The following is a 25,903-nucleotide window of genomic DNA, read 5'->3' as shown; positions in this document are numbered from 1 at the left end:
AGTACCCCACAAATTCTCAGACCGATGAAAGCCATGAGGGACACTTCCCCTTTCCAGATAGAGGTGGGAGATTTTTTTTTTTTTTGGGCTGTTGCTCTTGTGGTAAACAGCCAGTGATTGAGATGTACCAGCTCTAAACATCAGCACATCCCTAACATTCTTAAGATACCACTAGATTTCAGAGAACTATTGGAGAACAAACAAATTAGTCTCTTTTTGTGCAAGAGTACAAATGGTGAAACACTGTTTTGTGGTCTGGGTATTTCCATGGAACATCCCACTGGGCTCTCAATGTAACTGCAGCCAGTGGCAGTGTCCAGCTGTACCGTCTCCTCTTTCTCATTGGGCTTTATGTGCTGTTTGCTGATATTAAACACTTCTCACTGTTTCTTTTATTTTAACAAATTACTCTTTCTTTGTGCTTCAGGGAAGATGGTGAAAAAAGTCTGTCCTTGCAACCAGCTCTGTAGTAATTATCTTATTTCTGTTATTTCTGGTCCCTGTCGATGAGTTTCCCTCTGATCAGTGAAGCCTAACCTCTGTGAATCTGTCTCCAGCACAGCATCTGTCTCGGTTATCCCCTCTAACATGTGTTCCTTTGTTAACATGTTAATAGATTCTGGCTGCCTATTCATTTTTGCAGACTAGTGGGAAATTAACTGCTGCTCAGTACTGTAGAGGCTTGCTGGCCCTCAGCTTAGCTGTGGAACTCCTTGCTGATTGGTAATGACAGTGAACTGTGAAGTAGGATCAGTTGCACACAGCGGTGCTGAGGTGCTAAAATTACCCCTTTGTGCAGCAGGATTTGCTTGTAATGACTATGCTGAAGGGGTTTGCCTAGTCTTGTCTCCTGATTCCATTGCAGAGACTCCTTCAGGATCTTAAAGGGTAAGGACAAGCCATTAAATGGCTTCAACATGTGCCCCCAAAACAGGAACAGTTTAGATATGCCTAATCTAAGCGTGCTGGTATTATCTAAGATAATCTTTGAGGGTGGGTGCTCAAGCTGGTTTCCAAGGGAGGAAATAAAAGGGGGCAGAGAATGAAAGCATGATGGAGTAATAGGCTGAGAGGAGAAGTCTGTTTTCATTTCAAATCCTTCATTATGTCACCAGACAAGAAACTGGGACGTTTGCTGTGGCTGAGCAGGACTGGAGAGGGTTGTTTCCATTGAATGCCATGAATCTAAGCACTCCCCTTTCAGACTCTTCTGGATGGCTCTAGATTTGGATTAGAGCAGAATAACCAACTTCTGAAATTCAAAATCCCTGAGAATGTTTAATAAGATGCTGTTGATAAGAAATGAGCCCTGTATTATTATTATTTATTATTAGCTCATGTTTTACAGCACAGGTTAATCCTACTCTGTCCCTGCTGTGAGGCTGAGACAGGTGCTCCTAAATTAACAAAATCACTTCGTAGACAACAGAAACTACTCAAAGCAAGCATTTCAAAATGTTTGTAAATCCCATTGCACATTTAAAGGGGAATACACACTCTGGTATCTCTTGACTAAATGTGCCTCTCTCTCCTAAACCCGTGTCTGTGGATTATCATGGAGACATCGGGGTATGACCTGTAATTCCAGACCAAAATGTAACTGGGTATACAATATATAAATGTATTGAGCAGCAGGGTGCAGATGACTGGCCATCAGGAAGGGGTTGAGAGGTGCTGGTTCCTGCATGAACTCTTGACTATGGAATGTGGTGATCTTGCTGTCTGTTTTGGTACCTCCTCTTCCGTACCTTTTGCTTTGTCACTCTTGCCTGTTTATATGGGTTCCAACTTCACCCTTTCACTTGCTTTGCTGCCTTGTCAGATAATTGTTCCAGGTCTCTTTCACATTACGCATGCTTGAAAGTCTCATTGTTCGATCACACTTTCCTTAGCACACTACCCGGTATGGTCCTCTTACTCTGTTCCTTTTGAACTCCCACCACATATGTTTGTGAGAGGCCCTTTGTTCTCTTCCCCTTCATCTGTATTGCTGCATGGGGCTCCTTGCTCCTAATGATTACACCCCTATTATTAGGTACTATAGGTGGGGAGAGGGTTTCATGTTTTCTAGGCAGTGCTAGGAGAGGGGACAGCATTACTCACTCCAGTAGCACATTGCTCAGTTGCTACAGGTAATAAGTATGTTGTCTGTCTTTTTCAATATCGTAACAAGAGCCATTCCAGCCGAGATTTGGAGAGGTTGATGTTCTTTCCAGGTATGAGGGTCCTGAAGAGCGATGTCTAGGGAGTGAGTAACAGAGAGCCACTTCATTTGTTTCAGTTGGTGGTTTTGGCTTCTCGCTTTTTTGAGTAGTGAGATGGTGATTTCGCTCAAGGTTTTTGATAATTTTTGTCAGACATATCTGTTCAGCACACCTGGGTTATCCCAGATGCTGTCCCTGTTGTAACCTTAGTAGCAAGCCAGCGATAATTGTTGTGCAAGCCTCTTAACCCTGGTTGAGAGGCAGGTGTCCAAGGTATGCAGATACAGCACTGGTGAGCGTCTTCTCTGTGTTTTGAGGAAGAATGGTTCTTCTTTGAGTGCTGGACCCTATGTGCATTCCACTGGGGTAGACATGTGCACCATGCGCCTGAGACTGGAGAGTTCTTGCAGGTGGTGTCCATTGATCTGCACCTGTGCCTCAGCTCTCTTCATGATCTGCACCCTGTGTATAAGAGACTGGCAGACTGACCGCCTGCCTCTCTGGTTCATTTTTACTGCTACAGGGCCGGAGCTGGAATCCTCCACAGTGTCCAGAGTTTCTCCTTTCTCTTCATCCTGTAAATATATTCAAAGTTACATTATTCTTAGGGGTTTTTTTTAGTGTTTTTGAGAGTTATATTTAGCTAGTGTTTAGAATCCCCACCTTGGGGAAGCTTCTTGGCATGGGACGGGCTTATACCCAGACCTCTGGGCTTCAAAAACTGTTCCTTGCCCCTGCTCTTTTTGGTCAGTGATGACCACCACCACCAGTGCTGCCTCTACTGCCTTGAGGTGGCATGTATCTCCACCAAGTGCAGTATCTGCCACTCCTTTTCCAGCCTAACACAGCAGGGGCAAGAGCTCTGACTTCAAAAACAAATTATGAAGCAGGCAATGAGACTCCAATCAGACCAAAGCTGGGGAGACCCTCCTGTATGTTGGCCAGAGTTGACAAGGAGCATGCCTCCTAGTTCAGTGTCTGACTCCGGTGCAGAGAAGGGAGAGGGAAGGACCTTTTGACTGGGCCCCCCTCATGAGAGTAAGGGGCACTCTCTCAAACACTCTTAGACCCTGGAAGTGACCCCCATCCAAGTCAGGTGAGCCTTCATGGCCAAGCCATAAGGGGTTAGGCCCTCCTAAGCCACATAGGCATAGTCCAAAGACTTAGGAGCAAGACTCGTTCAGTATCAGCCTCTGCACCAACCTCGACACTGACTGCAGTACCATCCAAACTGAAGCACCAAAACCCAAAGGATTGGGAAGTGTTGGTTATCATCAGGTCAGAGACTCATTCAGTAACAGTACTGGCACAGCCCCATGAGGAACTGCTATCAGTTACCACTTCAGTGGCATGGAATAACAGATTACAATTTCTGAAAGTATCGTTGATTTATACCACTGCTGATAGCTTCATTCTCCTGGATCCACAATCTTCCTTGTTATCAGGACTGATTCTCACTAGAGAGAAACTAGTGCCTGTGGGAATCCAGGACTCTGGGAGAAGGTTGTCCTGTCCTGTCTGCTAGCCATGGATTTCTCTCCGTGGATCTGTTGGCACTGCTGTTGGACTCATATCCAACCTTTTCATCTTAAGAAGGGTCAGATATACTGGTGGAAACAGCTTCTTCTCCACCCAGGGAAATTCAGCCCAGACAGGGGATTGAGAATTTCTTGGAATCAGCCTCGACTATACAGGTAGGATCTTCTTCCTTAGACCAGCGGTACTCAGTGCCTTGGAGGTCACCACAACCTGGCTTCAACCCCTCCTACTGGCCTTATTCGGGTTCTTGAGACCCTTATGTATGTTACCCAGAATCCATCAGTTCCAATGGGGATTCATATCACCCTTCTCCTCCAAGGGGCCAGTCTGAACCTTTGAGCCCATGGAAAAAGGGGAAGATAATCTGGTTCCAACACGGGTGTCATTCTCCTCAATTTATGAAGTGATCGCTCCAGCCTCTGTCTCCCCTGGATGATCATAGATGTCCCAGGAACTTATATGGAGAATGGTGGGAGAGCTTCAGATCTCTTTAGAGGAAGTCCAAGACACTGAGCATAAGCTCCTGGATATCCTCCAAACTGAAGGCTCCAGTCGGGTTGCTCTCCTGGTCAATGGAGCCATTCTGGAACCAGCTAAAGCTGTGTGCTACCTGTGCCCCTACCCACAAAAGAGCAGAGACGTTATACTTTGCCCTGACTAGGGGAACAGAGTTCTTGTTTACCCACCCTGCTCTGAACTCCTTGGTAGTCCAGGCAGCCACTGAAAGATCCAGACAACAGCACCAAGGACCATCCCTGCAGGTAAGGAGGCAAATGTCTCAACCTTATGGGGAGAAAGATCTTTGCCTCTACCAGTCTACAGTTTAGGATCAAATGATCAGACTCTTCTTGCCAAATAATATTCCTTGAACTGCTCTTAAGTTTCTAGACTTTAAAGATAAACTGCCTCAGAAGACGGCTCAATTTCAAGCGCTTATTGACGGCAGAATGGTGGCCAGGACCTTTTTGTGGGATGTAATTGATATGGCTCATATGATAAAGATCCCTAGCAGCTGCCATTGTGATGCAGCAGGAATCATGGTTAAGCTCTTCGGGGCTCAAGATGGAGGTTCAGAGCACAGCTGAAGGCCTCATTTGATGAAACTAATCTCTTTAATGAAAAGACTGGATGAGTCTCTGCACTTAGTGAAAGACTTTAGGGCAACTCTTTGCTCCCTGGGTATTTATACACCTGCTCCAAAGAGAAAATATCCAACAGCCTTAAAAACCAAGGTCCTTACCACAATGCTTTTATCAATGCTCCTACGAGCCGTCTTGCAAACAGAGACCAGAATACCTGGTGCCTTCCACTCCAGTCATGACTACCTACCTTGCCATCCAATGAAGAGACACTTAGGACATGATTCTAGAGAGCTGTGAACCAATATTGAGGCCACCAGATTCTGAGATTCACCAAATTCTGAGATTCATTTCAGGGGGATGGCTAGTGAAATTTCCCCCAAACTGGGAAATAACAGACAAATGTGTACTGGATATCTTCCCGTTCCGGCTATACCATTGAGTTTCTTTGCCCACCTCCCCCAAAGCTCCCTTCACTGTGCTTTTTCAAGGACCACTCTCAAAGGGAATTCTGTCAGAACATACAGGTTTTTTTCCCCAACGAGGAGAAATATAGCATCCCACCTCCACATCAAGGAAATGGGTTCTGTTCAAAGTATTTACTAGTCCCCAAAAAAGAAGGGAAGCTGTAGATCCGTTCTCGACCTGAGTCAACTGAACTTTTTTATTCAAAACTAAAATTCCTCATGGTTACATTAACACTGATAATACCATCCCTCAACATGGTTCTCAGCTCTTGATATATGCAGTAGTATTTTAGCTGTGCTCGTCCCAGGATATTAGAATGGCAAGGTTGGTGAGATAGTATGCCTTATTGGATCACCTTTGGTTGGTGAAAGAGACAAGCTTCTGAGCTTACATAGCTCTATGTAAGCTTGAAAACTTGTCTCTCTCACCAACTGAAGTTGGTCCAGTAAAGGATATTACCTATTCCTTAGGTTTGTGGTGGATCCCCACCATTGTCAATACAGGGTGCTCCGATTTGGGCTCACAGTTGCTCCCGGAGTCTTCACAAAAATTTTCTCAATAATAGCAGCTCAGTGTAGACAAGATGGCTCCACCATCCTCCTGTACTTGGATGACTGGTTTCTAACCAGTAGGTCTTGCCTGGAAGTGTTAACATCAACTTCATTGCTACTCCACCTTCTAGCATTCCTGGGAATCTGTGTAAACATGAAAAAGTCTACCTGGACTCCGACACAGACCATAGAATTTATAGGAGCAACACTGGATTCAATCAAGGGAAGGGGCCTACTTCACCACTGACAGATTTTGTGCCATGGGTGCTCATATAGACGTGGTTACATACGAATCTCGAAATATGAGTTCGGATGTGCCTTGCTCTCCTGGGCTGTATGGAGTTATAAACTTGCATAATGTTGTTCACCTGACTCCACTTTTGTTGCCTGAAAGCTTTGCTCCAAACAGCATATACACTGAGCAAGTACAGCATGAATCCCACAGTGACAGTTTCTTCTGAGGTGAGCCCCTCTCTGGCATGGTGGAGGGACTCTGGATGTGTGTGTGGGAGTTCTCTTTTTATCTCCTACACCCAACCATAAATAGATGCTTCCCTGATAGGTTGGGGAGCCCACATGGATGATCACACATTACAAGGCACTTGGACGTTTCAAGAAGTTTGAATGCACATCAGTCTTTTGGAACTGAGATCCATACAGGAGGCTTGCTGAAAGCATATATACCATTCATACAATCCCAGTGCATCCTCATAAGATCAGACAACATAACTACCATTTTCTATATGAACAAATGGGGAGGGTGCGTTCCTTTCCCCCATATATACAAGCGGTCAACTTATGGAACTGGTGTATACAGCACCACATCACCCTATTGGCAATGTACCTCCTGGGCATCCAGAATTCACTGGCAGACAATGCCAGCAGACGTTTCACCACTGATCACAAGTGGGAGTTACATGATTCAGTAGTAAATAGCATCTTCACTCAGTGGGGAGCCCCCACTTGGAACCTGACCATGTGGACTCCCCAACCTGCCAGGAAGTGCAAAATGTACTGCTCCAGAGGTCAGTACTCCAGAAGTGATGCACTCCTCCTACTGTCGACAGATCACTTCAGCTATGCCTTCCCTTCCATCCCATTACTGCCTTGAGTTCTGTGGGAAATTTGACTAGATGGGGCACAAGTTATCCTCCTCCACCCAAGATGGCCTGAACAATTTGGTTTCCAAGCCTCCTTCAAATGTCATCCTCCACTTAACAGCATTTGGAGGTATCTGGATCTCTTGACCCAGAAAAGTGGTAGGGTAAGGCATCCCGCCCCAGATGTTCTTCATCTCATGGCTTGGTATTTGGATTGGTGTTGAGCAATCATTCTTAATAGCAGAAAAGACCACCAGAAAATGTTACTTAGCCAAGTGGAAATATTTTGCTGGGCCCAGACAGAGAAACCATATATCTCCACCAGACAGTGGATATTCCCACTGTTTTTAGACTATCATTTTACCCTCAAGATGGTAAGATTTTACCCTTAAGTTTATCTAGCAGCAGTTAGTGTGTGTGGTTCACCAGCAAATGATGACTCTTTATCCAGCCAATAACAGCCCAGTTCTTGAAGGACTGATCAGAACCTTTCTGCCAGTAAAGAAACCATCCCCCCACTGGGAACTTAATTTCGTGCTTTCGGCACTCAGAAGATCTCCTTCAGAGCACTCATTATGCATTTCGTGGCTCACCTATCAATGAAGGTCACCTTTGTCATTGCCATCACCTTGTCCAGAAGGGTGGGTGAACTTGGGGCCTTAATGGCTAATCCTATATACACAGTATTCTGTAAGGATAAAGTCTTGCTACAACTACACCTGAAATTCACTGCTAAGATAGTTTTGAAATTTCACATAATCAATCAATTCACTTACTTCTGTTTTTTCCCAAAGCCCCATGCCTCTAGCGAGGAGAGTAGACGTCATTCCTTTTGACCTAATCTGAGCATTGTACTGCAGAGAACAAAACAGATCAAAAAGTCATTTAGACTGTTCATTGCCATAGCAGAATGAGTCCTAGGACAAGCTCTGAGTCTCTAAGTTGATTTCTGGCTGTATCATACTCTTATCAGTTGGCACAGCTGCCTCCTCCACACTCGGTAAAGGCTCATTCTACAAGGGCACAGGCAGTCTCAGTAACATCACTTCTAGAGGTGCCCCTGCTTAATACATACAAGGTGTCTACATGGAGTTCTATCCACACGTTCTTGAGACATTATGCCATGGTCCAAGACTCCTCCACTGACACATCCTTTGGGACAGCTGTTCTACAAGCAGCTGTATCACCTGCATCCTGTCGTCCTCTCTGAGTACTGCTTGCCCATCAACCACCGTGAAATACACATCAGGACCAGCACTTGAAGAGGAAAGGGAAGTTACTTATTGTATCCGGAGTTCTTTGAGACGTGTGGTTCCTATCTGTATTCCAGTACCCACTTTCTTCCACTTTGCTTTGGACCGGATTTGTCAGAGAAAGAACTGGAAAGATGGTCAGTCTGCCCCGCCCCTTATGTTTTTGGCATGGGACAGCAAGAGAGTTGGGGTGCAGGAGCAGGCCAACAGACCGTACTTGGAAGAATTCTCTAGTCGCAGGTGCCTGGTGCGCATACATACTCGCAGTGGAATACAGATGGGAACTACACATCTCTAAGAACTCCTGTTTACAATGAATAACCTTTTTTGTACTGGACAGGGATTCAGTAGATTAGGTTCTGCTCATCTTTGCCACAAACTCCAGTGTGACATTGGGCAAAACAGTTAACTGCTGTGTGACGCAGTTCCCCATCTGTAAAATGAGGACACTTCCTCACCTCTCAGGGTTGTTGAGGCTTATTTCATTATATATGTTAAGTGCTTAGGGACTACAGTAATGACTGCCATACAAAAACTTAAAATTGAAGGCAGCTGTTTGTTCTGCAGTTGCAAATGAGGCCTGAGGTGGGTGAGGATGCACAAGACAGAGGAGGGATGAGAAGAGGTTCTTAACTCCTTGCCACTTTGAGTAACCTTCAGTGAACTCTCCAGCAGAACTGAAATTCAGTATTATGTGGACTCCTTCATTCTTAGTCAACATGTGAATAGAATAGTTTCTCCGTATCTGTTCTAGCTGTTCATTTGCCAACATCAAACTGAATTTGCTGTTTTCACATGGAATGCCTGCAGCTCTGAATGGCGAATCTGATCACAATGGCAAAAAAGATTTCCTGGAACGCACCACATCAAAGAACAGTTTTTTGTGGGGTGGGGGGGGAATTTGTTTTGTTTTTGAAGTGCAGGTTGCCCTGCATACTGCAGTTGCTGCCTGATGGATATAGTGGGGATCCGTGTGCTCTGTCACACGGGACACAAGTTCTGTAGTTATTGAGTGCAATAGTGCCTGCAGTTTCTGCCTTTCATCCAGATGTTCTCTTCGCGTAATCTGGGTTCCTGGTACATTCGGCATCCTGTGGAGTGGAGCTCATTGGGTTACAGAGCAGCCAGCTGTGCTGACTGTACTGCTGCTTGCTCTGCGTTCTGTATCATACGGGCAGAGTTGGAAATGAACTGGGCACAAACAGTAGCTGCTGCTACTTGTTTTTTAAAAAATGTGGTGCCAGGGGAAGGAAGCATTTGTTCATCACGAGTACTGCCACTTAATATGAAACCCAGTCTTCCCTCCTCCCTGATTGCCAAAAGAGGAGCCTGGTGTGGGCAGCAGCCACTCAATTCCTACACAGCTGCTGCTTGCAGCACTTCTTGGAAAACACACACATCCACAAAATACCTTTCTAATCTGAGAGACTAGCTAAATGAGGCCTTGTAAATTCCCCCTTCAACATGTCCGAGAATCGAAATGTAGAATTCATGTGCATGGCTTTTTAACTCTTGCTCCGTACTATTCCACCATTGTCATCGTTCCTAAACTTCGTAGAAAACTAGTTGTAACCTGGCTCTTGATTCTGCTGTTGTCTTTGTACTTTTAGGGACCAGCAGCACTACCACAGTTGGGGGTACAGTGAACAGCCAGGCACCCCAATCTCAGCCTCCTGCCATAACTTCCAGCCGGAAAGGGACTTTCACAGATGACCTGCACAAGTTGGTAGACAACTGGGCCCGTGATGCTATGAACCTCTCAGGAAAGAGAGGTGGTAAGGGGCATAGCAACTATGAGGTAAGATATTTCTCCCCTTTATTTCCCTCTTGAACATGCATAGATGGAGAGCTGTCACTGCTAACATAACTCGTTGTCTCAGTGTCAAAACACACACAAAGAAGAGTTTCCATGTAGCCAGGCCAAAATAGTGCTCTAGGAGGGAATGAGTCATAGCTTACATGTGGAGGGCTCCTACCACCTGTTCTGTCAGGCTCTAGAGCGAGGAAGATCATGATATCTTTTGAGAAGCACCCATTTAACTCAGTTACATGGAAGGGGCTGTGGATGGAGGGGAACTGCTTCAGCCACACTTAAATAACTTCTCTTTGGGGCTGGGTTTTCTTTCAGGGCCCTGGAATGGCAAGAAAGTTCTCAGCACCAGGCCAGCTATGTATTTCTATGTCGTCCTCCCTGGGTGCTACGCCTATCTCTGCAGCATCAGCTACCTCTCTAGGTCACTTCACAAAGGCTATGTGCCCTCCACAGCAGTACGGTTACCCAGCAGCGCCCTTTGCAGCTCCCTGGAGTGGGACAGGTAGTCCAGCACAACAACCCCTTGGTCAATTCCAGCCTGTAGGAGCTGCCTCTTTGCAAAGCTTCAACATCAGCAACTTGCAAAAATCCATCAGCAACCCCCCAGGCTCCAACCTGCGGACCACTTAGCCAGACCCAGACTCTGCTGGGTAGAACTTGGGAGAGGAGATGGGGAGGGAATTAGGGCCCTGTATCAACTACTAGTGCTGCACTGAACTGGCTATTTCTGCCAGAATGGGAATGACCTTCCCTTTTCCAACCATTGCTGTCCGCTCTCGGTAAGGAGAGTTTCCCCATTTCTGAAGGGGGAGGAGGGTGATGGGCACGAACACTCCTGCTCTTGTATAAGATGAGCAATGAAGATAGAAGTCACTGGATCAATGTGCTCTCACTGTAAAAGTACTTCGGTTTGAGTCTGAATCCACATGTGCTGAGATGGGAGAGTTTAGTCTTAGCATGAGGTTTTAACACACTTCTCATCTTCCCTGAAGAATCAAGGTCAGGAGAGAAGCTATCCAAATCTCCCTCTTCTCCCCAAACAATCATCCTTACCTCCTGAGTGGTAAGGCACACAAATGGACTTGCAGTGCAGCCCATGCTTGAGAGATAGGTCATTACTGCTTTAAGTAAAAGATATTAACAGCTTTGACTGCAGCATTAGAGCAATTTAAATTGTTTAAAAATAAATTTTAAAAAGTTCCCTGCGGACATGTACTTACCATCAGTTTTGATGTGGAAACACTGTGATATATAAATGTTGTTGGACAACAGTAGTTTAAAAATGAGTGGAAAATAGAGGGTTAAAAAAAGTTAAAAAGAAAAAATGGAAAAAAAGCTAGCTATATCCTATACTTATTGGAGACACTTTAACTTTTTCCTTTGTATTTTCATTGTATTAGATAAATGTGAATGTAAAATTGTATAAATTAATGTACTTGAATACTTGTCTGTTCTCCCAGTATGCTTGCTGGATATTTTAGTGCCTTGGACTTTTATTGCTTCTGCAGTTAGCATCACTTCCTCAGCAGGTCCCAGCTGGTCAGAGCAAGTTAAGGGAAGAATGGACTATTTTGTACCTAGTGACTGAGATACCAAAGGGTTAACTATATATAAAATCAAAGTTACAGTATGACTATATATATTATGTTAAATTATATATATATAGTGTCATACTGTAACTTTGATAGGATAGGTGTTGGAAGGAGGGAGAGCTATTGAGGCTGAGATTGGAACAGAGCTTTGGGTGGTGAGGAAACCTGTCCATGTTGACAGAGTAAGCAGTTGATGGCACAATGCTAATGTAACAAGGGGTGATAGGCAGAAGTGATGGAGGGGGAAGAGGAAGCTCAATTGAAACTAACAGATACTTCCTAGAGCCTTAAGAAGGCTGGATGGGAACAGAGGATGGGAAGAAAGTGCATATTTTGGAAAAGTTCAACTTTAATGGTGGTTTGACTATTAAGCTGTGACATGGAAAGTAGCTAGGTGAGGGTGTGTATGGAGGTGGAGCCGTTACCCTTAGGGGGATGGAGTTATCTGCTGGGATTGCTTTTCTTACCCTTTTTTTTTATCCATTCGTGCTAGGAGTAGACTTTCCTGGTGCGATGTCCATTGCCGGCAATGGATGCACTCGAAACAGCCGGCATCAAGGAATTCCCTGTTTTAAGCATGCAGAGGACTTATGATTTTGTTCACTCTAAAGAATTTAAACTGGTACCAGGACCATAACTAACTGTGCCATCTTTTAGTAGCTGTATTGTACCTTCTACTTCTCAACTCATTTTCCCTTTTTCATACTGAAAAATACTGGTTCCCTGTTCAATGTAATAATACTGCAATCAACCAGTATTACTCTGTAGTGCTGCAACAAGCTGTGAAGGGTCAAAGTACTGCTTCCTGGTACTTGGGAGTAGCTCAGTGGTGTCCTGGAAGTGTCTGCACCAAGGAAATCTTACTCACATGAATTTTCTGTGAGCACTGCTCCCTTGTTGGGGGGTCTTACTAGGGAATTTATACTTTCTGTGGATGTTTTGCTCTTGTCTCTAAAAACAAATGCACAAGATGTGTTTCTTTCCCTTCACCTGGTTTTGATGTTTACAGCAGCTTTGTCAGCCAGGATACCACTGGCATATATAGGGTGGAAATGAAGAGTCTGCGGGTGGAGACTAGTGGCAAGGTGGCTGGGTTCTAACAGTTTCTCAATAGATTTTTTTTTTTAAAAAAAATTCTTGGCAAATAACACAGGCGCTATAGAACCACAGAATGAGAGAAAAGGTCTCACCGTTGTGTATGTGTGGTTGGAAGAGAATGTCTGCTGGTAAAATGAATCAGAAAGCCTCTGCTTTCTGGTTAAAATGACTGGAGAGGAGGCTCCTGAATACACCAAGTATGGGTAGGGAAAACAATGCTCTGTGTAATGGAGTAATTGTATGACTGAAGCAGTAACAGGAGTGGGGCAACACTTCGTGGCAGAAGAACTGATCGGCTGAATGCAGCACATGGTTATTTAATTATTTTGATTTAATAGTTTGAGGTCGGTTTTTCACTTAACGTTATGCAAGAAGTGGTTTTATTTACCATTGATTTCCCTCCTGTGGATGAAATAACTGAAGTCTAGAGGAATAAACTAATGCTACTGAACTGTTAAATTATTTTGTGTTAATATTACACTTTGAGTACCTTTTTCCACAAATCTGTTTCTGAATTACAAATGTTTTCTTTACATTATTTAACAATGTACACTGTAAAAAACAAAAATACACACAAATAAAATGAATTCAAACGTTAGGCTTCTGTGGCCGTAGTTAATTGTATGTTTTGCACTAAATCCAGGCATTGCGCTTCTTGTACGATTGCGCTTTGTGCTGCAGTTTGTTACCTTTGTAGAATATTTAATGAAATCATTCAAATAAACCAAACCTGCTTTTGTTGAACTGTGGGTTTTCATTTTCAGCTGGTTCCCACTTCTCCTTTCTCCTGTCACCTGGAGTATTTATTTAACTGTAGATGGGCTCCTGTTACCTCGCCATTAGGGCAGTTTGCCACAGGAAAGTACTAAAACCCACTCTGAGACTAAACCTCTCAAAAGCAGTGATCAGTAATACTATCTGCCCTTTAACTGACCAAAGATTCTCCCAGTAGTATGGAACAATAAGTAGAGACAGAAAATAGTTTCCACAAAATCTGAGTAAACTTTGAGGGGGCAAAGGCTAATTCATTTTTTTGACCTGCAGCAATGAGAATCTCTCTCCTGGTGTGGTTTTCTTAGGTTATACTCATTCATAACTTTTGAGAACTGGCAACTTTCCCAGTTTTCTGTAAATTGGATACTAGCTAATATCTAAAGGTTTTATGCTGCCTCTTGGTATTTCTATACCAAAGAGGAGTCTATATCTGCTGAAAAGAGGTTGCTTTCCCACATGCTCAGGGTCTAACTGATCCACCAAATTTAGAGTCAGGAAGGCATTTTCCCCTGGGTCAGACTGGCAGAGACCCTGGGGGGCTTTTTGCCTTCCTCTGCAGCATGGGGCATGGGTCACTTGCAGGTTTAAACTAGTGCAAAGGGTGGATTCTCTGTAACATGGAAGTCTTTAAAACCAGGATTTGTGGACTTCAGTAACTTGGTTAGAGGTCTGTTATAGAAGTGGGTAGGTGAGGTTGTGTGGCTTGCAATGTGCAAGTGGTCAGACTAAATGATCATGATGGTCCCTTTTGACCTTAAAGTATATGAATCTGAAAAATCTCCTTTCTGCAGTTGTTTTTGCTCTTCTTTCTCTGCTGTGCCCCTCCCCATCCTTCTCCCTAGAAACAGGATGTGCTTTCAGCAATGGGGAGAGAGGAAACTTACTGGAACAGAGCCCGGAATGATTCTATACCAAAAACTTCTGGCTACTGCCAAAAGGCGCATGCTTTTTTTTTTCTTGTTCAAGGAGCCATTGTGGGAGCTAAGCTGACAATACGCTGACTCATTCGCAGTCTCACTGCAGTCGTCCTTGAGGCCCTGAGTTAGGTGGGCATTTCAGTGACTTGATTCAGAAGAGGCGTGGTTAATCAAGATTTGTCTTGTGGAGCGCTTTGGTTCTGGAAAGCTTCTTTGGCTTTCTAAATATTCATTTTTAACCATTAGTGTATTTCCTTTAAAAACTGCTTCTGTTTTGATTCATACCACCTCAAACTGTGGTCGTGTAAGAACTCAAATCAAGTAAGTGGAAGTCTTGTGAATACGTGCTGAAAGTCCTGTGGGGAGCAAGGTGTACAGGTAGTTCAGTGAGATGGGACACTTCCCTCTATATCTGCATCACAACACTGCCCCTGTATTGTGCCCAGGGTCAGACCACAGTTGCAGGAGCCTGGTCCTTACTCTGTTGAACTGCTATGACCACAATAGTCCTTGGCTAACCTTGTGCTGCCTACATGTACCCTCTGCAAGTTCCCTTTCTAACAAAAGTGCTGTCTTATTTCAACAGTGTGGGTGTGTGAACTCATTATTGCCAAATACTGAGATTTTTTTGTTATTGACAGGCATTCTCCTCCCAGAACTGATCCCAGAAAGGCTGCAGTAGTGAACTGCTAAATAAGATTGGTCAACTTCAGCTGTACTTGGAGGGTTTTATGAATACTCTGTAGACATACTGCTAACTACAAAAGCTCCAGAATTAGCTGAATTTTCTAGGAAGATGTGTTGGATGTGAGAGAGCTTCTGCCAGTGAAGTGTAGGCTACTGAGGACAGTTACCTGTACTCAATCCTACAACTAGTTTCCTGCTGGAAACTTACTGCTTTTGAGAGGTAGGAAGTATATGCGTGGAAGAAAACCATGAGCATGGGTAGATGTTGAAAGGAGAAATGTGTAATGGGAGCAGCTGCAGGGCAGAGGAGCACAGAACACTCACTAAATCAGTCCAAATTAGTCACATATGCATTTTTCTACCTCATGTCGTTTATGGTGTGCTCAACCTCCCCTCCCACTGGCTCATTCTAGGATTGTTCCTGTACTTGTATTGTTGCTGGACAAGTTACTGTTTCACATGTGGCACCAATGTTACTATGAGACTGATGGAATTAAATGGACAGAAGAGCTGCTTCTTGCTTGGAACTTTAACTTCATCCCATTTAGGCTAGTGATATTCCTTTCCCATCCTTCAACTGGAATTGAAGCATCTGATCATTTTTACACTGTCACTTTAGGAGAGTAATCTTCCCTTTGAACTAAGCTAGACTGATTTTTGGTTTTAACCTGTACTTCCACCTTACTCATTAGGTTGCTCTTTTTCATTTACCTCTTATTGGTCAAGTCCTAAGGCCCAGAATTAACCACAGCTGCACTTCCAGTGAGAATGAAGGTACAAGAGGGTAATAACCACCTTGCTCTACAGCTGTTTGTTTGTCCCTGCTGCCCCCCTCTTAGAGGTGTAAACTCATGCCACTGACATTACTGCTGTCTAAATACAGTAGCTACTTTAGATTCTCTGATCAATGTAGATCTTAGAATTTTAAAATGGGATTTGACACTTTTTGTGGTTAGTGATTGGGTTTTCAGTTTCTCACTTGTAAGGTTATGGTACAGACTTGCTTTCTTTTTCCTCAAGAAGACAGGAGTAAGTTTTAACTGAGTTGCATTAAACCATGAGATGTTACTGTAACAGGAATATGTCCCCTGCCCAGATGACTGTTTTATCTTCCAAACAAACATACTACTGTCCCCTTGCAGTTACAGATGAGATTATTCAACTAATGCTCTGATTTTGCACGTTTATTCACATTTTCTGTAAGAAAAAGTTTAATATAAAAACACAAGTACCTAAAAAGAACTAGTCAACCGTAGTCCTTTATAACACATCCAGCCACATACTCTGTGTACAAGTCTCTGTTCAAATAATTCTTTCCAGGATCTGATCTTACTCAATGCTATCCACATTAAAGGAAACTACTCCCTCTCTGATGAAATGCAAAGTAGTAGGGCATCCTTCAGTTATCACTAGAGAGTAGAGTTACATCTCATGTCATTCCAAAGGAGTTAAAATAAGCCTTGGCACTGGGCAAGCTCCCGAAGTGCGTGACTCACAAAGAAATGATGCATCAAACTTTCTAACCACAAGAGGGGACATGAAGAGGGGCTAAAGTAAGTAAAGAGTTACAACAGAAGATGGTCTATGATCAGCATTGCATGAAAGCCATGGATCTAATGAACTAGATTTTCCTTTGTGTTTAAACAGGTTCTTGAGATGTGCTTCTGAAAAGACGGTTGTGGTCAAATTATCATGAGGAAACTAACATAATTCAGGTGCTGTCCTGTCTGTCAGGAGGGTTCCAGTTTCCTTTTCTTCATACCTTGGCTCCTCCTGTATGGGCTGCACTCTGCTGAATAAGACAACAGGTCCTTCGTAGGCAAATTATTGTGCTTTTCTCTGCCTCCAAAACTTACCCATGTTTTTGTCAGTGCTTTTTCTCTCTCACTTAGATCTCCCCAGAAAATGGACTTGGCCATCCTACATGCCTTTCTGTCTTCCATTCTAGCCCTCAAGGAGCTTAAGTCTTATGTTCAGGTTCTGGTAAAAACAAACATCTCTCCCTCCCTTATCCGCCCTCCTAAAAACTATAAGAGTGAAAAAGGAAGTGCTAGCTGGGGTTTGAAAGTGTAAAGCAGTCTATATGGAAGGACAGCCACACAACTGAGTTCCATGCCAGGACAGTTACTTAGTCATTTTGCTGGAATGTGCTCAAAATGTTCACAAACTTCATTAGGTGCCCTGCTCAGTTTCACATGCTGCTACTCTGCACAATGCATGATCACCTCTACTTTCTTCTGTAGCTTCCTCCTGCCTACACTTCACTGTAGCCACTTACACTCCTTTTACAGTACATACCTGGTGCACCTTGGTTGGAAGAGGGGCTGTAAGGCCTGTGCCTAGGGGACACCTGCCATGGTGCAGCTCTCATTTGTGGTTTCTTATGGTTCATTGTTTGAGGGGTCTTGCTGCGTGTTGTCATGTGATAGTGTCCAAGAGGTGTTGCAGGAGGCTGGGCTGCTACAACTGCTTTTTGGTGGCTCTCCGTATCAGTGAGAGCAGTGGTCTCCAGGGGGATGTCCCAAAGCTCAGGGTCATCTGGAACAATGCAAAGACAAACACAACAAAGAGGGAAGAGAACAGTGTGGCAGCTCAGCTCTAGTACTAGCCCCCCTTTTCCTCACTTGATGACCCCAGAGGGGTTAAACTAGAAAGGAGCTTGCTGTTAGTTTCCTTTTGCCTGTTGATTTAACTCAAAATCAAAATGAAAAATCACACTGCCCAAGAGCAGCAGACACTTCAAGGGTTCTGTCTTGCAGCTACAGGCCGTAAGATGGAAGGAGGTGCCACTGGGCTTTCTCTGTACTTTATACTTTCAGGTGTAAGGTTAAAGAATACAGGTGCAGCCCCAACAGACACTTCTTACTGAAAAGAATCTGATCTCACATGTATATGCACCAAGACTGGAATGTGTGTGAACCCTAATGGCTACAAGAAAAGGTTCCTAGAGGCAGGTTCCCTCTAGTGATCCTCTAATTGTAGGGGCTGTTCAACCCCTCCTAGTGATGAAAGTGTGTGGCCATGAATCAGTTCACACCTCTACCCACATCTTTCCCTCCCTCCCTCCCAACTGCAACTACTTCCCCCCTAAGGGTTCTTGTTGCCTCTATTGCTGAAGTAAAGATGGTACCCACGCCACTTTCCCAATCCCTTCATTAACTCCTGCCTCCACCCTGTGAACTAACAATTTGCCAGCATTTAGCTGCCATTCTTTGCTGACCTGCAAAGAACTCCTCTTCTGCAGTTGGTTCCTGTTGTGCTGGAGTGCTGTGTTTCACCAGTGAGGGATGAGATGCTGCTGGGCACAGGTAACAAAGGGGAGGTATTAGTGCTAGAAATGCAAAAGGACACCACCTAATTCCTTGGGGGTGAGGGGAGGGGGGAAGAGAGTCAGGTAAGATCAGGTTTCAGAGTAGCAGCCGTGTTAGTCTCTATCCGCAAAAAGAAAAGGAGGATTTGTGGCACCTTAGAGACTAACATTTATTAGAGCATAAGCTTTCGTGAGCTCACTTCATTGGAATGCAGCCGATGAAGTGAACTGTAGCTTACGAAAGCTTATGCTCAAATAAATGTGTTAGTCTTTAAGGTGCCACAAGTACTCCTGTTCTTTTTAGGTAAGATCAGAAAGGCCACCACCACCTGATACCAGATACTAGCTGTCCTATAGCCATTCCTTACCCTTTGCTGGAAATGTGGGTATGGAGGTAAGGTAGGAGATTGGTGTTTTGGTAAGACTTACTAAGGACACGGGAAACATCCTGAAATTTCTTGCACCACGAGCAGAGGTTTGGTTAGCTCAGTCTTTCCTACAGCAGCACTGCCTAAGGTTTTCTAAGAGGCTATAGGGGCAAGTTTGGTCATGTCCAGTTTGAGCCCACATCCCTGCCCTATACGGAACAAGTATTAAAAACTTCAGCTTTCTTTTTTTATAGCTTTCTTCACTCAGACAAGAGCTGGTAAAATTAGGCAGCCAATGAGGGGTTAACCCTGTCAATCATGCTCATGCCTTGCACATAGCCTAACTCACTGGTGGGGGGGGTGTTATGTCTACACTAGCACCTTTATTGGGCAGGTGATGGAAAAAACCACACCCCTGCCAGATATAAGTTACACCAACAGAAGTGCCTGGCTGGACAGTGCTATGTTGGCCAGAGAGCATCATAGCTACTTTTGCTTGTTGGGGGTGGTTTAATTATGCCCAGGGAATATGTCTCTCCCATTGGCATAGAGCAGGTTCATAGGAGACCTTACAGTGGCAAGGCTGCAGTAGTACACCTGTGCTGCTGTAATGTCTGTAGTGTAGACATAGCCTAGTTTGGTGGACTTGCAGATTCACAGTGGTGTCTCTTACTCTGTTTGCTGACTGGATTGGCTACTGTCAGCTGTTTTTTCTCCATTTGCTCCCGGAACTGCTGCTGAAGCTGCTTCTGCCGTAACTTCCGCTGGTAAGTGGCATCACTCCCACAGACTAAGGTGATGCTATGTCTGTCCCAAGAAATAAACACACAGTTGGACGGCGCTCCAGCTGCAGTTACACATTAGGAAGAGGGATGCTTATAGCAATAGCACGCCAGGGAAAATACAATAGTAGTTAGCACTTCTATCACACCTTCCAACAAAGGGCCCCCCCATCCCAACACGCTTTACAAGCATTAACTATTTACAACTTCAGAGGTGCTTGTGAGGCTTAAGTATTACCATTGCTTAGATGGATAAACTAAGGCACAGCTAGGCCCTGTCCAAGTTCATACAGGAAGTCTCTGGCTAGAACCCAGCTCTCCTGCCTGAATCATTTACACAAAACTATCCCATACTCCAGAGACTGATTTGAAGTTGGTATGAGACAGTATTTTTCACACCTTGTAGAAGACTCTGCAATTTGAGGAGCTCAGTCCAATGAAAATATAGCATAGGTAGATGATTATTAGACACCTTGTCTGGTTACGTGCAGCCAGAAGTAGAAATCTAACACCCTTGGAACTTCTGGGTTCTCCTCCTGCCTGCTGCTGGACTCGTACTCTCTGGCATAGAGAGACCGTACTATGCACGTTGTAATGCAGCACTCCCTTAGGACTGAATGCCCCCTAAAAGCCGACTGACAGTCACTGGAGAAATGTATGGTATAATAGCTATGCATCAAATACAGAGTTGGTATTGTCTAAATTAAGGAGAGCACCGGCCGCAAGATCACTGACTCAGGGAGCTCCACTGAACATGACTCATTCATGCTCCTGCAGCTACAGGGATATGGAATTTTGGGAGTGATTGGGGGAGTTTGTACATTTTAAGTCCCAAGAGTGACCAGAATGTGGGCTGGATGTTCATTTATAGTACAATATAAATAAAAATAATTAAACTAAAAAAATATTCTCCGGTTACCACTCACCTGGAGCTGTTTTGCTGCTCCTGCTCAGCTGTGCTTAAGGAAGCCGCCTCCTGGCCAGGTTTGCATGGGGACATGCTCTCACAATGCTGGGGTTGCCATGCACTCTGCTTCTGCAGACAGCTACTGTATCTAGCCTTCTCTATTGCAGGCTCAAAGTCTTGCCTTTTTGCTTTGGCCAAATCCAACTCAGGAGGCAGCTAGTATAAGAATGAATCATAATCCATTGACCAATTCCCCGTCCCCCATCAACTCAAAAGTTACAGAGACTCAAAGCATCTTATAACAACATTTCATGGTTTCAGAGTAGCAGCTGTGTTAGTCTCTAAGGTGCCACAAGTACTCCTTTTCTTTTTGCGGATACAGACTAACAAATTTATTTGAGCATAAGCTTTCGTGAGCTACAGCTCACTTCATCGGATGCATTCAATGAAGTGAGCCGTAGCTCACGAAAGCTTATGCTCAAATAAATTTGTTAGTCTTTAAGGTGCCAAAAGTCCTCCTTTTCTTATTTCATGGTTTGTCTCTCCCTCTCTAGCTGCTCTTGAACTAGGTTCTGGGGAAGTTTTGTCCTTTCCCATTTGCCAAGCACTGTTTGGGTTCTGTATTCTGAAGGGAGTTAATGGGGCTGTTTGCAGAGCACCATCAGTAGCAGTGTCAGCACAGTGTTTGTTAGCTAGCACTGCCTCTATACAAACACAACAGAATTTTAAAATATAAAAGTAGTCGAATCTGGACAACCCCTACGGTATGGAGGCAGGCAAGGTAGTAAACACTATTACAATAATGTTAACTTCATAAATGTGTGTACAGGCATGTATTAGATCTGGCCAGAGAATTGTCTTCACCCTCCAACCCAGGAGTAGAAACATACATCCCACCCTTTAACTGACCACACATTTGGGGAGGGAGGCTAGACAGAGCAACAGAGGGAGACACTGTACCACACAGCCTGGACTTCTAAATGCAGAGATCTAAGAGAAGATGGCAATGTGCTACTGACACTAGCTTTGAGCAATTACCATACTTCTCTCTGAACCACTAGTAACCATGGCAAATAGCCTTTAACAGAAAAGCCACAAAGCGACTTATTCTAATGAAAACGTTCCAGCAATAAACAGATTTCACATGTGAATCTCATTCTAATAATTAATATTCATTACAGAAAGTGTAACTGATCCACCTATGGTGATGGATACCCTAGAAATTCTTACATAATAGTAGTGAAGAAATAACAGATGGGTGGGGATGCTGAGAAGGCATTAAGGGTTACAGTGGATGTGCCACTAAAAAGAGAAATGCCATATTCCATGTAAAAAAGTAAGATATTATTCTTCAGTGTTTAGCCTTGGTTAAGTTAAAAAGCTTAAGTCTAGCTTTGGGTACCACCCAAGAGACAAACCAGAGAGTACCCTGAAGACAGCAACAAACTATAAGAGGTCTGGAAAATATCAGCCTGAGAAAAGATTGATTGAGATCTGGGCATGACCAGAATCTGGGAGAAAGACGAAAGACAGTAATTAAAGGGGAGTTCATGTAAGGAGTGCAAGGGCCTCCTCTCATAATGAAGCACAAAGTTTAGTAGAACTCTAGCCTCAAATACTTTGCTTAAGGACTGGAGGTCAAATTTGTAGGGCCATGGCCCATTGGTTTCAACCAATCACTTCCCCCTCCAACTCTTCCATCGTGTATTTTTGGTTTTAAACATTACAATGATGTTACTCTAGCTGTCTCTGGCCTATCAAAACCAGCCAACCTTAAGACAATCAAAAGACAGCAGAGATCCCTCCTGCCCACACAAATTTAGGAGTTTGCAGTTTCTATATTAACTCCACAGGAAGCTGCAATACTGTGTTTCAGCCACCATGTAGTACTGAGTGAGATTATAAAACAGCACCTCCAAGCCCACCCACCTGATTCCAATATGGCACCCTCCAAAAGGTACCAATGACTACTCCTTCTGGATCCTTCCCTAAGGTAAGCATGCCCAGGGCTCTACTTCTGTATATAAGACTCTCTGGTAAACTGGAACTAAAGTCCGTGGCAAACCCTTCTCATTAGGCTGGAAATTCTATGGTAGCTTCAAGTATATCAAAAACTGGAGTGGTTTTATTATAGTAAATATAAAAATGAATAATATAATCAGTCCAGTAGACCAGTGCAGTGTAACAGTGTTTATTTTTCTTAGTCCCTAAAGTTTCAGTTCTCTGTATGCTGAAGCTTTCTGCACTGGTATTTTGCAAGCTGTTGGGGAGAGCTGAAGCTTTCAACAGCTATGTAAGCTTTGTTTAGACTAGAGTTCCCACTGTTGCCTACAAATGTGAAGGTGGACTGAGGGCAGTAGCTGCGGGATACCATACGAAAAATTTCTAGTGTAAAAGAAGCTCTGCTGTACACAGCACAGTACAGTGGTTTGAGTAACTTGGTTTGATATGGGACTGGAAATAGTTTAAATACTACTGTAGACAGGGATGAACTATTATCAACAAGGGTGTAACTGGACCCACTACTGGTAATGATACAGAATGGTCTGGTGCTCAGGTACCATTGTGATGGGAATAGTATGACAACCTGACTAGAACAGCGTAAACAAGACTGTAGAGAGAGAAACAGCAATGGGCTTAAGCTTCAGAATGGCATTATTTTGATGAACTACTGGGAAAATCTTTTACAAAGAACAGTTCAGACAACCTAACTAGCAGCCAGCGGAGGCTGTGGAATCATTGTCACTGAACACATTCATGGCTGGACACATTCACACACACGGCTAGCAAGTATGGTTTAAATATTATGGTTTCCATCCCTCTCAATACAGGGGGATGGAACCAATGACCTACTAAGGGTTCCCGGCAAACTAAATTACTCCAAAGCCCCCCATATCGCACCTGACGAGGAAGTTTATTCACTGATCGCAGGTAGTCTTTGTCCAGAATGCAGTTCCCAAGAGCATTTCCAAAGCACCTGAGGGACAAGAGAGCTTGCCATGACTGAGAATTTAACGTTTTATTCTCACACCACTTGTGGAAATGTGCAAGTAGAAGGGCAACATACTGGTTCTCCACTTACTTGAGTGCCCTCTTCAGTCCATCCGTCACTGCTTCTTTCCTTGCCTTTTCTAGGGACAATGCCTTAGACTTCAGGCCCTCACTCACGCCGTAACCCACATCTTCATGGTACGACCCATCCTGTGGGGTGAGTTAAAAAAAATGCAGGGACTTTTGCCTTCACGCACCTGATTATAAGACTACATCTCATGTGGATTGTGTGTATTGAGTGGATCGGTATTTATTCCGTAGTAAGATCAGCTTTCCAGGGGCCCACAGAACTGTCTGGTTGGACACAGTAACATGGTGTGTTGCAGTCCGCTCCACACACACAGTAGTAGTGTCATTCATGGTTCTTAAGCAACGAGCAGTTCACCAACAGATGGAGCAAACAAAAATATATCCATTTACCTTGAGTTGGACTTTCACAAATGCACAAACTCCCACATAGAATTTGCCATTGTTGAGATCAACAAAATCTGGGAAGAGCAGGAAGGAGATGGAGTTATAATGGAGACCCAAACAGTATATCACAGGGTGAAATTTCTGTCTCATGCTCATCTTCCTAGGAAGCTTAAAAACTAAGCCCTGGTCTACACATAAAATTTAGATCAACCTACCTACCGTGCCCTGTGCACCACAGTTACACCCCCTGCGTACACATGGCTATGTCGACAGAAGAATTCTTCAAAAACCCCTTCAAATGATGTAGGAAGCATCTGTGCGACGGCCCTATAGAGGCATAGTTGCAGTGCCGCACCTGTGCTGCTATAGTGCCCACAGTATGGATATGCCCTGAATGTGAACCACCTAGAACTTCTTTGCAAAAGTACCTGGTGTGAGGTTGGGGGGAAAAGTTTTAAAACCCTTCTCAGGCAACTAGAAAAATCAATACCACTGGAGAAATGCCAAGTTTCTCTATTCTGATTGGCTGGTCACTCCACAGCATCTCTCTTTAAGAAAAGGGGCTCCAGATCTATGTTTTTGAAGCTTCATTTTGGTGTGCCCGTCTTTCATACTGAGTATAGATTTACAAATTAAACTTTTTCCCCCAGAAAAAAAGGACAGTTTTAATAGACTGACCTTAATAAAAGCATGTCCTGATTTGATAATCTGAGTGCACTATTACAGGAGTTACACAAACAAATCATTTGTTAAATGTATAACTGGTGACTTGTATATGCAATGGCTTATCTTGTAGGTATGAATTAAGCATGCAGTTGTGCATGTAAGTTTCAATCAAGCCTAAAGAGACTAGTAGCACAGTAATGATAACAGTCCCAGTTGAACTAATCCATCTCCTGTATTAGGATAAACTTCCAGTGTCTTTGAGTCTTTCAGATCAGCCGCCTTGCCTGACCCACCATTTATAATACAACCCACAACAGGTTAAACCAGGAGTTCTGACTCTCTATCCTCTATTGTGTGTTTTCAGTGGGACAGCAGGCAAGTGACTTAAGCTTTTGTGCCTCAACCTCTCCATCTGTAAAATGGGACTAGAGACATTAACTATCAGTAACTGTAGTTTGAGAAGAATGACTGTACACACCCAGATTCTTAAGCTATACATGAGCTTGGAAGTTTCTGGGTAGCAGTTTCTGTTGGAGATGAGCAAATGCTCACTCACTGACTGCTTGAGCCCAAGTGTATGAAAGGGACTGTGTCTCTAATCACCACTTGGTTCCTTCCTACCAGAAGGAACCTGATCACCTCTAGAAAAGGATGGGCCAGACTACTCTGGGCAACAAGATACTCTGAGCACAATCCTTAAATATCCAATAGCAGGGAGGTTGAGTGATTGTTCACACTGATGCCACTCTTGGTACATGTGTGTCCCACACACATGAGATTAAATTATTTCAGCCAGCAGTGTCATTGGGGCTGCACGCATACCTGATGCCTGTGACCCCTCTGCCCACCCAAGGGCATAAATGGGAAAAACAGGCCCTACAGTCTCTATTCCATCTTACTGGCTGTGGCTGCAAGATGGGACATTTGGCAGTGTCCACTTCACCTGCATACTGTTTGATTCACCTTAGATTATTACAATTTAGTTTTCCACTGAATGCATCCGATGAAGTGAGCTGTAGCTCACGAAAGCCTATGGTCAAATAAATTTGTTAGTTTCTAAGGTGCCACAAGTCCTCCTTTTCTTTTTGCGAATACAGACTAACACGGCTGCTACTCTGAAATTTAGTTTAGTGTTAGTTATGTTCATTAGTTGCTATAAATTGGTTCACGGCTCTTGATTTGCAAGATACCTATTTTCATATCTCAATACATTCAGCTCACAGGAAATTCCTCAAGTTCCTGTTAGGAACATCCCGCTACTGACCCTGAGCCCTTGATTGCTCCCCCATCCAGCCTGCTCCTTTTGGCACCCCTCCTCCCCTGCCTGCAG

At 43.9% G+C, this 25,903-nt stretch overlaps 2 protein-coding genes across 18 annotated transcripts in view; one reads left to right on the top strand and one right to left on the bottom strand.

The window, feature by feature from the left end:
* The window catches only part of WNK1 (WNK lysine deficient protein kinase 1), a 169,562-nt gene extending 156,121 nt beyond the window's left edge, over positions 1–13,441 (top strand). For 9 of the 10 annotated variants that reach the window (XM_043540308.1, XM_043540290.1, XM_037877892.2 and 6 more), the window contains 2 exons: positions 9,805–9,992; positions 10,323–13,441. In XM_043540308.1, coding sequence (XP_043396243.1) covers positions 9,805–9,992; positions 10,323–10,637 — 503 coding nt within the window. In that variant the 3' untranslated portion in view covers positions 10,638–13,441. Of the gene's footprint in view, positions 1–427; positions 526–9,804; positions 9,993–10,322 lie in introns of those variants that run through there. The other variant, XM_043540295.1, reaches the window with a different exon arrangement.
* RAD52 (RAD52 homolog, DNA repair protein) overlaps positions 4,776–25,903 on the bottom strand; it is a 46,281-nt gene continuing 25,153 nt past the window's right edge. For 3 of the 8 annotated variants that reach the window (XM_037878020.2, XM_037878025.2, XM_043540401.1), the window contains exons 5-12: positions 23,914–23,981; positions 23,525–23,643; positions 23,344–23,419; positions 20,462–20,658; positions 19,427–19,560; positions 18,296–18,373; positions 17,374–17,613; positions 16,245–16,867 (exon numbers count right to left, since the gene is read on the bottom strand). In XM_037878020.2, coding sequence (XP_037733948.1) covers positions 16,806–16,867; positions 17,374–17,613; positions 18,296–18,373; positions 19,427–19,560; positions 20,462–20,658; positions 23,344–23,419; positions 23,525–23,643; positions 23,914–23,981 — 974 coding nt within the window. In that variant the 3' untranslated portion in view covers positions 16,245–16,805. Of the gene's footprint in view, positions 7,796–12,085; positions 14,745–16,244; positions 16,868–17,373; positions 17,614–18,295; positions 18,374–19,426; positions 19,561–20,461; positions 20,659–23,343; positions 23,420–23,524; positions 23,644–23,913; positions 23,982–25,903 lie in introns of those variants that run through there. The other 5 variants (XM_043540414.1, XM_043540408.1, XM_037878033.2 and 2 more) reach the window with 5 other exon arrangements.

Source organism: Chelonia mydas, chromosome 1, assembly GCF_015237465.2.
Source record: "Chelonia mydas isolate rCheMyd1 chromosome 1, rCheMyd1.pri.v2, whole genome shotgun sequence".
Taxonomy (NCBI): domain Eukaryota; kingdom Metazoa; phylum Chordata; order Testudines; family Cheloniidae; genus Chelonia; species Chelonia mydas.
The sequence above is the reverse complement of the archived record's forward strand: the minus strand, read 5'-3'. Positions and strand labels throughout refer to the sequence as shown.